The sequence below is a fragment of the Podarcis raffonei genome, chromosome 8, assembly GCF_027172205.1.
Source record: "Podarcis raffonei isolate rPodRaf1 chromosome 8, rPodRaf1.pri, whole genome shotgun sequence".
NCBI classification, from domain to species: Eukaryota; Metazoa; Chordata; class Lepidosauria; order Squamata; family Lacertidae; genus Podarcis; species Podarcis raffonei.
The window spans coordinates 10,426,037-10,437,708 of NC_070609.1; the positions used below are offsets into that span (position 1 = coordinate 10,426,037).

The 11,672-nt window shown below is 44.7% G+C and overlaps 1 protein-coding gene across 1 annotated transcript; it reads left to right on the plus strand.

Annotated features, from left to right (window-relative positions):
- Positions 1 to 886: 886 nt before the first annotated feature.
- Positions 887 to 11,313, plus strand: LOC128418316 (carcinoembryonic antigen-related cell adhesion molecule 16-like). Its single transcript, XM_053397850.1, has 7 exons — positions 887 to 1,264; positions 3,169 to 3,537; positions 4,336 to 4,608; positions 5,319 to 5,438; positions 7,296 to 7,378; positions 9,414 to 9,455; positions 10,919 to 11,313. The coding sequence occupies exons 1-7, from the start codon at positions 988 to 990 to the stop codon at positions 10,964 to 10,966; spliced, it is 1,212 nt and encodes a 403-aa protein (XP_053253825.1). The 5' UTR covers positions 887 to 987; the 3' UTR covers positions 10,967 to 11,313.
- The last annotated feature ends 359 nt before the right edge of the window (positions 11,314 to 11,672 follow it).

Consider the following 11,672-nt stretch of genomic DNA (forward strand, 5'->3'; position numbering starts at 1 on the left):
CATGTGGATCTACCCCATATGGGGGAATAATCCCAGTGCTTCTGCTAGCTGAGAGCTAGCAGAGCAGTCCTAGCTAAAAGCTGGTCAAAAAGAGAGAGGTGTGCTGCGTGACTCGTCCTTTTCTTATGGGGACAGGTTAGGTCACACCCACCGTCTACCACATGCAAAAGGAAGGATGCTCCAGCCAAGAGGAACAGGAAGTTTCGACTGGCTGGACCAAACATTCCCTCGCATGACTTCTCAAGCATTACAAGGAATGTTGTACTTGACTGCCTCTCATGGATCACATCCCACACCCAAAGCCCGGCACCTCGCTTGGGGGGTTTTAGGAAGGCAGTGTGAGGGCTGGGCAGGGCCATCAAATGTTAGTGTCACTTTGCTCCAACCCCCTTCCCCGTGTGACAAGGCAGTGTGTACACTGTGGGTTCCTTGCCAATGTCTTCTTGCGGGCCACTTGCTATGGAAAGTTGAACCATCCCAGTCTACAGGATCTCACATGCGTACATCACACATGCGTAGAAATGGGGAAGAAAGACCCAAGGAGTAGCTGGTCCATTTTAGTCATTTGAGGGGACATCCAAATAGTACCCAAGGGGTGTGCACATGTAAGAAACGCAGGAACTCTATAAGGGGGAACAGAGCAATGGGAGACAGAGAGAGAAAGGAGGTGGTGAAAGAGATGGAAAGGCCTTATTTTGGTACCAAAACACAAGTCTAAATGGTGGTAGTGACCTTCTCTCTTGCTCCACATCAACCACAAGTCTTGGACGATGAGGAAAAATGCTGGAAAACAAAGAGAGAATTGTGTCGCTATAATTGTTCAAAGGTTGCAGCAAGAACTCAGCTCTCGGTTTCAGTCTCCCTCTTTGTACTCTTGTAACCCGGACTGCATCTTTGCTGTCGTTTTTTGAGGCGGGTGCTGCTGAGTTGTATCTGAGCTAATAGTTCAGGGATTGGCTTGGCTAGTAAGGGCATAGGAGGAAGTTAATGAAGGAGCTTTGTTTGGATGATTTCCAACCCTTGGGGGGAAACCCAGTGCTGAAAGTTCTGCAGCCAAGTTCCTGTTTCTCTGATTGGAGACTCACTCGGAGCCAGCAGTGGTGCTGGAACCAGGTCCCAGGCAAGAAGCAGAGAAAGACCCCAGAGCCCGAGCTGTCAAGGGACAGAGAGCCAGATCAATCCTCCAGGAAGTGCACCCACAAGATGGACAGGCCACACAGAACCCATGGCTGGAAGGTCTCCTGGAAGATGCTGCCCTTAGCAGGTGAGAGGTCAGCATCCTGCAATGGGGAGAACTTACTTGGGGGGGAGTTGAGGGTGCTGGAGGAATTTGGTCTTTTAGCACAGATCTGTATCTCTCCCAGCCTGAGTGCTCACTGGAAGAACAGATCATGAAGCTGAGGCTCCAATACTTTGGCCATCCCCTTAAGAGAAGAGAAGACTCCCTGGAAAAGACCCTGATGTTGGGAAAGATGGAGGGCACAAGGAGAAGGGGGCGACAGAGGACGAGATGGTTGGACAGTGTTCTCAAAGCTACCAGCATGAGTTTGACCAAACTGCGGGAGGCAGTGGAAGACAGGAGTGCGTGGCGTGCTCTGGTCCGTGGGGTCATGAAGAGTCGGACATGACTAAACGACTAAACAACAGTATCTCTCCCACTAATGCAGATGTCGAAACCTAACTCTGCACCCGATTTCATACTTCTCCAAATGTTGTGGTGCAATTCTCAAGAATTCAAATTAGAGGAAGGTGTTGTTTTGAATGAAAATAACTTTTAAAACATGGATTTATATGCTAGGGACCACCCTGTTGCACCCTCAGGTTCCTAGCTACTAGGATGCAGAATCCGGACCCCATTTCCAAAGGGGTTGCTGGTAAGAGCCCTGGAAGGAAGCAGGTGGAGTTACATGCAGCTGAGCTTGGGAGTAGGATGAGGATGCTGGAGGAATTTGGTCTTTTAGCTCTAATATAGATCTGCACCTCTCAGACTAATGCAGAGGTCTAAACCTCACTCACTGCCAGATTTCATGCTCCTCCGAATGTTGTTGTGGTGTCCTTCTCAGGAATTCAAACTAGTCCATTGTGTTAATTTGCAAGAAAATGCATTTTAAATATGTACTAAAACTTGCAATGAAATGCAAAATTGGCAAGTCCCACTAAGGGCCGCACTACTTCACCCTCTGTTTCCTACCTACTTGGACTCAGAATCAGGGCCCCATTTCCACAGGGGTTTCTGGTAAAAGTTCTGAAAGACTGCAGATGGAGTTACATACATACCCTCCAGGTAGGCAGAGAGGTAGTACTAAAGGGGCAGGCTGGAGCCCTGAGGGAATTTTTTTTAAAAAAAAAATGGTAGAAGGATTCTTAGTGCCCAGTGAGCACTTTGTGTGAAGAAAGGAATCATTTATTAAAATGAATGTTATTTTTGTTTCAATCAATACCGGTGATCGGCAAGACAGATTGTTTCAATAAATGGCAAAAAGATATTTTGAAATATATCTGGCAAGGGTAAAAACCAAGAATAAAATATAAAATATTAATAGATGAGAAAGAGAGAAGAGGTTTTTCCCTGTCGGATATGAGATTATATTATGAAGCTTCCTGTCTGTGCTAGTTGAAGGAATGGTTGTCACTGAAGGATCCACATATTAAAGACTTGGAATGTCATGAGAATATATTTGGCTGGCATGTGTATTTGTGGTATGGTGAAAGTACATAAAGGATTTATAAATCAGATTATTATGTTCATTTGTTAGAAATGAAAAATTATAAAGAAAAGAAAGGAATCATCCTGAGTCCCTGAAGGAGGTAAACACAGACAGATGCCCAGACCTCCTTCACTGGACCCCTTTATGTTAATGTTTGCTTAGCTAGAAACATGGGAGGGTCCTGGAAGGGGAAATGAAGAGTGCTTCCCCTTTCTTGATGCCTGCCCCAGAAGAAGGCTGAGGCTGAGCTGCCAGGAAAGGAACTGCCTTCCTGCTTGCTCAATAAAGTAAGGGCTACACTTAGTGTTTGCATGACAGCTCTTGCAGGGAATCACTGTTACGAATTGGGATATTTAGAGTGTGCCGTGACCTTTCAGCAGAGATGGCATCGCTCCAGGAAATGCCTTTTTTCCTTCTTCTTTAGCAGAACATGTATTTCGTTTTCTTCTCCACACTGCAGCCTCCGTCCTGAGTTCCTGCTTCCTGTTGACTCGAGCCCAGGAGACAACTGGAATAAGTATCAGAGTTGTTCCAGAAGCGCTGAAAGAAGGAGATAGTGTCACCTTAACACCAGAAGATTTTGATCTGAAGAAGATTGTCAGCTGCAAATGGTACAGAGGGGCAGCTGAAGCAGGAAACATTATTGTTACATCTTTCCTGTTTCATAGTGATCAGACCGAGGGAACTGCCTACACTGGCAGGGAAACTGTGAAGCCAGATTGCTCCCTTTACATCACAGATTTAAAGCCAGATGACTCTGGAATCTATTCATTTAAACCAGAAGGTCCTGGGGTTACCAACACAGGGGCTACAAACATCACCGTTTCAGGTATGATTAACTTGCTCTCCAGTCATTCTTACTTCTTATGCACCCAAATCTATCTATCTCTGCTGCGCTCTGAGGTGGAGAGTTCTGTGCCTTCCCCCTTAGGGAGGGTGGGATGTGGCTCGTGAATTTGTCCTAAACACAACTCCTCTGCCCGAAGAATGAGGCCCTACAAAATTATTCGTTTTTTCATCAGAAAACTATACCAGAATACGCCAGTCTTGCAACTGCCTTTTTAGCTGTTTAATGGGGAAATGTTTGAGAGGGGTTTTGGGGGGAGGGGGAGTTATATTCATTTAAAAGCATTTTTAAAGCAATTAATATGCACTAACATATGGTTTGGAGGAGACTCTTGAGAGTCCCATGGACTGCAAGAAGATCATTCTTAAGGAAAACAGCCCTGAGTGCTCACTGGAAGGACAGATCCTGAAGCTGAGGCTCCAATACTTTGGCCACCTCATGAGAAGAGAAGACTCCTTGGAAAATACCCTGATGTTGGGAAAGATGGAGGGCACAAGGAGAAGGGGATGACAGAGGACGAGATGGTTGGACAGTGTTTTCGAAGCTACCAGCATGAGTTTGACCAAATTGCAGGAGGCAGTGGAAGACAGGAGTGCTTGGCGTGCTCTGGTCCATGGGGTCACGAAGAGTCAGACACGACAAAACAACTAAACAATAACAACACCACATGTCAGTGGCTCAAAATTTTTTTCTTTGATGGCTTCTCTTAAAGAGACCATAACCAGATTCAGTGACCATGAGGACCCACAAATGATGACTGTCTTTCTGTTTCATCTGCAGAAGTCCTCTCCAACCCAGTCCTGTGGCCGACAGAATCCCTAGTGTCAGAGAACACAACTGTCACCTTACACTGTAACACCTCTGACCGCCTTGACGTCTCCATCCTTTGGTTCAAGGATGGTAATCCTGTCCCACCTAAGACTGGGATTTCTGAGCAGAACCGAACCCTCATGCTAACTGGCATCACCAAAGAAGACGAAGGGATCTATACGTGTCAGGCAGTCAACCCTGTCAGTAATGCTACAAGCAACCCCAGTAAGATAACTATAGCGTGTGAGTAATCCACTAATAAACCAGGAACACCTTTCCTCCTGACTCTGCTCTCCATGCTAGTGGTTTCTAACTCCCTATCGCTTTTTGTGTGGAGGTAGATTATGGTGTTTCATCAGAGAAATGTTGGCATGTATGGGACAGCTGCTTTCAATGCTCAAAGGGCCTATAGCTTGTTATGCGGCCCACATAGCTGAGTGTGGGAAAAGAGCTTGGGGGAGCTGGAAGGATCAAAGAATATTGCTAGACTGGGGTAGAAGGAGGTACGGAGAGGGGGTTGGGCGGTAATACTTAGGGTGTATGTTGGGTTTTATGCAGCACCAATGTCTCACATCAGGTGATAAAAAAGGCTCTACAACTTGAAAAAAGAGACAATGCATGTTCTTTCATAAACCAAGAGAATATTTAATAAAAAACATTCAGAAAGAAAGAAAGAGAAAATCTCTAGACTGGGCACTGAGTTTGAGGAAGAACTATTTCTCACCTTTTGGAGGGCAACACCTTAGCTTATTTTCTCGCTAATCTTATGTGAGCCAGGAAGAGCTGCACTCATTTCTGGACATTATATGCTGCTGCCTCTCTGCCCCCAAAGCTGGGTAATTCTAACATGTTGACTTTCCTTCCTTTAGTGCTTTTAGAGGGAGAGATGAGAGGCTAGATTATTGTCAACCCTTAATGCAAAATCATGAAAAAAAAAGTCCTTTGCTCTTCAGATTCTTCAGATGGTTCTTCTTCTTCCTCTTCTGGTTCTGCTGGAGCCCTCGCTGGGACTGTTATCGGGTCCCTGGCTGTGATATTGGTGCTAGTGGGAACACTGACTTACGTCTTTCTCCGTGAGTAAAACCAGAGCTGGCCGTCGACTGCAGGATGCTCTCAACATGGTGCTATCAACTGTGGGATGAGTTTTACTAGTTAGGAGAGGATATATGAATTGCAATTTATACCTCCAGGCAGGGAAGCGGGTGGTGCTGTGGGTTAAACCACAGAGCCTAGGGTTTGCTGATCAGAAGGGTGGCAGTTCGAATCCCCACTATGGGGTGAGCTCCCGTTTCTTGGTCCCTGCTCCTGCCAACCTAGCAGTTCGAAAGCACATCAAAGTGCAAGTAGATATATAGGTACCTCTCTAGCGGGATGTTAAACGGCATTTCCGTGCGCTGCTCTAGTTTGCCAGAAGTGACTTAGTCATGCCGGCCCCATGACCCAGAAGCTGTACACCAGCTCCCTCGGCCAATAAAGCGAGATGAGCGTCGCAACCCCAGAGTCGTCTGCGACTGGGCCTAACGGTCAGGGCTCCCTTTACCTTTACCTTACCTCCAGGCACCCACTTGCACAAGCTGAACAGAGTTTAGGATCCCATCCTTAGCAGAAAATTAAAGCATAAGAATTGTGAAGCCTTCTTTGGATAAAGCCCGTAAGCTACAACGTAAGCTGTGTCCCCCTTTCTTACCTTTCTTGACAAAGAATCAGGCAACAGACTGGGAAGTAAGTTAAAATATGATTGACTTACTTATAGCCGTGCATTGGTTCTCTGCAACAGCAGCAGTAAACAAACTATGCAGGTAAAATACTTATATTTACAGTAAAAACAGCCACAGACATGTGTACGAGCTGGAGCAAGCAGAGCCCTCATTGGTGGTTGAAGGAAGAGGGGTGGGGAGGTGGGGAAATGAAATCACACAGAGCCCTCTCTCCCAAGTACATCTCTATAGTCTGCCTATCAGCAGTACAGCTCTGTGGTCTTAACCCCTTCTCATGCTAACTAGCAAGAATATGCATTGTTCAGTTGGGCTCCTACTACACCAATGGCCCCAACTCACATACTCAAAGGAAGAGAGGAGAGGAGGAATGATTCGCTGTATATAGTTTTACTTTATTTCCCTTAGACCAATAGTTTTATAACACATGAGCTGAACTGAGAAGACTTTCTGGGTGACTCTGCTGACTGGAAAAGGAACCCTGAATGGTTGGCATAGTGCACTGACATTGAAATGAGTCACCTCCTTTAGGCTGTAAGCTGTTGGGGGACTAGCATGTGTGCCTGTGTAAGAAGAGTTTGGATTTGATATCCTGCTTTATCACTACCCTAAGGAGTCCCAAAGCGGCTAACATTCTCCTTTCCCTTCCTCCCCCACAACAAACATTCTGTCAGGTGAGTGGGGCTGAGAGACTTCAGAGAAGTCTGACTGGCCCAAGGTCACCCAGAAGCTGCATGTGGAGGAGCGGGGAATCGAACCCGGTTCACCAGATTACGAGTCCACCGCTCTTAGCCACTACACCACACTGGTGTAAGAAACGGTGTCATGGTTAGAGTGTCATCCTGGGAACCTGGAGACCAGGGTTTGAATCCCCACTTGGCCACGAAGGACCTTGGGCCAGTTGTTGCCTCTCAGCCTAACCTACCTCACAGGGTTGTTGTGAGGCTGAAATGCAGAGCAGCAGAACTGTGTGGACCACCCTGAGCTCCTTGGAGAGCAGGGTGGGATAGGATGCAATCAATCAATATCAATAAACTGCAGTTCTCCTTATTGCTAACGACAAGATTCAAACAAATGCTTCTTTAAAAGCATAAAGAAATGGTCTTGCTGCAGTTTGCTTGATGTTACCCTGCTCTCGGGGGCAGATCTGTAGGGTCTGTTGTAGGATATGAGGTCCACATTACGAGTTTATTCCCAGACTTCTCCCTCCTCCAGGTGTCTGCCGTCGAAATGGCAAAACTTCCACCCAGGTTGTATCCACCCCTCAAATATATGAGAACGTTCTTCCACCTGGACAGGTGAGTGACTCAGGGGGCCTCCAGATGGTCGTTTGGGGTGAGATGGGACCACCTCAAGCATGGCATCCACCAGGCACCTTCAGCATCTAAATGCTATCTCCACCCCACACCCCTTTGATCTGGGTTTCCGCTTTTCAGGGGAAATTCAATTTTTAAAAAACCCCTATTGCCCACAATCAACCTGTTTATGTACCTGTTTAACCTCCCTGTTTCAGCGTCTGCTAAAGTGCCCCGAAATGTGGGTCTTAAGAAAATGGAACTGGCTAGGTTCAGCTGGCCACACATTTGAAACTGGCCGTAGTAATAGAAATTGAATTCTCAGAATTCTGCACTGACACACTGCAAGAACTGGGCATCAGTGCTACATTGAGGTGCTTTTCAGGGGAAATCCAATAAGTTAAGAAAACAACAACCCTATTGGCTACAATCAACCTGTTTATGTACCTGTTTAACCTCCAACACATTTGGGGATGGTATGATTAGATATTTGTCTCTGATGTAGAAATATTTCATCTTTCTTTCTCTTCCTGAACTGTGAAGAACTTTCAAACTCTGGCAGACTTCAGTTCTCTGCCAGGAGCATTTTAATTAATTTTATTTTTAATTTTTAATTATTATTTTTTTACCAACAACCAAAACACAAACAGTAAAAACCCAAATACATTGGGTATACATAATCAATAATAACATATTCAAATCAGCCATATGTATAATTCTATATACCTTAACACTCCTCCTTCCACAAAGTTTATTTAACTTTTAACATTTTAATTTCCCCAAATAGTTCAAACCTACCCAAATAATTCAATATCATCTCAAACTAATCCTCCTCCTTCTAACGGAGGGTCGATTATAACCAGGCTCTGTTGGAAGAAAGATGATAACCTTGCAAGGAAGGCTGCCATCAAACTACTTTTCTTGTGCTGTTGTTTATTGCCAATATTATTATGGGTTTAGAATGGAGCCGTTCCTCTCAATTTTAAAGCATTTACCTGGTAGACAAGGAGTAAGAAAACTGAGTTCTGGGGGTTAAATATCACTTTGCCTGTCGCTCAGTCTTTACACACCACACACTCCTTCTCAGGTCATGTCCACCACAAACCTGGCTTCACACCTTGCCTGAGTGTTTTTGCCTGGCTGGAATATGTCTTTGAAAGTCTCAGCCTTGCCTGGATGAAGGTGTAGAGAGGGAGGTGTGTAGAAACTAGCCTACTGCACAAAGGAGAAATTTACATTTCTTGCTCCACCCATTTTTACATCTGGCTCCACCCACTACTGATCTGCGGACTCTTAAAATCTTCCTTTCCCATCAAGCTGGGGAAATTTTCCTTTCTCTTGTAGCAAACCATGTGAATGGAAAGGGCAGGAATGTTATTAGAAGGGAAACCCTTTTTGCTAATTGAGACAAGAGCTCAGATGATCTTAGAAATGGGTTTTGGGTAGATGTAGAGTTGAGTATGTTTTCTCTGTATCATGTTGGCATTCTATGTTATCTGGAGTTGGTGACTGCAGCTGAATTTTGCACCAGGTCTCTGGCCATGTGAATAAACATGATTTGCCCTATTTAGAGTACTAAGTATTGTGGTTTCAAGAGGCACCCTCAAGCTTTTTCTGCTATTGCATGTTGTTTAACATTTATTTTTTGCATCAGTGCTAACTTAGCTGACCTTGAGAGCGGATGAGGGGTGCCATTTCCACGATCCAGAGGATTTATAGTCTAGATTAAACAGCGGAGCACAGAAAGGAATGACAAATTAAGTCACGTAGATGCGAAAGAAAAGTGGGTTTAAAAAACAAAACAAAAAACAGAACTTTTTGTTTTAAGAAAACACACCCTGTTGCAGCATCTGCTAAGGTGCCCCCAAATGTGGGTCTTAAGAAAATGGAACTGGGCAAGTTCAGCTGGTCACACATTTGAAACTGGCCATAATAATAGAAACTGAATCATCAGAATTCTGCACTGACACACTGCAAGAACTGGGCATCAGGGCTACAGTAAAGTGCTCCCTTCAACATATTTTTGTCGTTGACCCAGGTTCACCCTGAAAATTCCTCCAGCGCTGCCAACACATATGAGGTGAGTCCTTTGTGCTTCAAAATGTTTGGAAATGCCAAATATGACCAAATATCTGTTACAGTGGTCCCTTGGTTCTCAAACGCCTTGGTACTCAAGCAACTTGGAACCCAAACACTGCAAACCCAGAAGTAAGTGTTCTGGTTTGCGAACATTTTTCGGAAGCCGAACGTGCTCCTTTTTGAGTGTTACGCTTCTGATTTGAGTGCCACACTTCCATTTTGGGTGTTACGCTGAGGTCTGTCAGTTTTTGCTATTTATTTTGCGTTTTCGTATTTGCTGCTATTTTTTTGGGGGGGTACTGTGGAACGCAGTTCAGGTACGGATTGATTGATGATGTGACTGCAGTACATTGTTCATTGCTTTCATTTTATGGATCAGTGGTCTTATTAGATAGTAAAATTCATGTTTAATTGCTGTTTAAGGGGGTTGTTTTTAAAAGTCTGGAACGTCTTAATCCATTTTGCATTACTTACTAGGGGAAAGCGTGTCTTGGTTTTGGAACGCTTTGCTTTGGGAACAGACTTCCGGAACGGATTAAGTTTGAGAACCAAGGTACCACTGTATTAACAAGAGCCGACCAGCGGCTCTCACAATTAACCCAGGGTTACAGACACAAGTCAGAAAGCTGGCCTTAAGATGGCCTCGTACATTTTAGGGCCTGATGGGCAATTGTCTTCCTCATGTACCTACCCAACAGAACACAGAAAGTGGCCAAATACCAAGTCACCCCTTTAGTCTCTCAAGCCCAGTAAAGCCTACATTGAATGGCAGCTGCTCTCCCAGATATCAAGCAGGGATCTCTCCCTCCAGAACAGAAATGTATGTACACCTAGATGGCCAGCTGCAAAGGTGTGCAAGTTTCCTGAAGGCTTGTAGAATCAGGTGGAAATGGGTGTTTCAGCAAGTGAAACTTTTCTCTGCTCACACTGCAAAAGAAGCCCTGCGGGAACTGGACCTGAAATTCCTCCTTCGCATTGAATTCACAGTGGCATGCCCAGTACAGTTGTACCCCAGGTTACATACGCTTCAGGTTACATACGCTTTAGGTTACAGACTCCGCTAAAGCAGAAATAGTGCCTCGGGTTAAGAACTTTGCTTCAGGATGAGAACAGAAATCGTGCTCCGGGGTGCAGCAGCAGCAGGAGGCCCCATTTGCTAAAGTGGTGCTTCAGGTTAAGAACAGTTTCAGGTTAAGAACAGACCTCCGGAACAAATTAAATACTTAACCTGACGTACCACTGTATTCCGAATTATCCAAATTCCAGGCAGAGGATGCCCAGGTTCCCTGAAAGTATAAACCACTTGCCTTAAAGATACTTGCCCTGATTTCCTTTTCTTCTTACAAGCTGTGCTGCTTCCAAGAATATAAATATGTAAATAAATGTATTTTTACACTGGCCAGGAAAACAAATGAAAGCAAAGATGGATTTGACTTTCCTGACCCATCTCCATTTTCTCTTTAGACTTTGCAGCCCAGGATCCCTTCTGTCTACGAAGAGATAAAGAGATAAGACATGGACCCAGCAACTCCCTCTCCGCTGCTGAGGCCTCTCCCGGGCCCTCAAGCCTCTTTCCTGATCTGATCTCTTCCTTTCAGATGGTGATGACTAAATGCAGGGCAGGTCCTTCTGGAAATCCTAGTCCTTGTTCTGAACAAAGGAAGCAGCCTTGGTCCCCAAGGGACTCTCACACTGGGAGAGACTTGCGGATACTGAGACAGAGACGCAAAGGAAACTCCTCCTGGAACGGCCAGGCAGAAATCCTGGGAATTGCATCTTGTGTGACTAAAGGATTAATGCTGAGGGGGAAGAAAGAAAAGGGAACTTCCTCATGAAAATTCGCCTGCTTTTTAATGCAAATATAATATATTTACATATATGTGTAAATATAATAAATTTAATGTGATAGACACATTTTTCCAAATAGTTTTGACAAATGTTCACATAAGAAAACCTGAAGCTTTCTTACTAGGAATTTTAGGACCAGAAATACCTAAGGATCAGAAGAGACTGTTTATGTATACTATAATAGCTTCATGGATGCTGCTTGCCCTAAGATGGAAGGAGGACAATCTACCTACAAAAAAAGAATTGCGATAAAGATGATGGACTATGCCAAATTGGCCAAAATGACGGGGAAATCAGAGATCAAGGAGACAATAAATTTAACAAATAATGGGGTTTTTTTTAAAAAAAAGTTACTTGAAAGAACACTGTA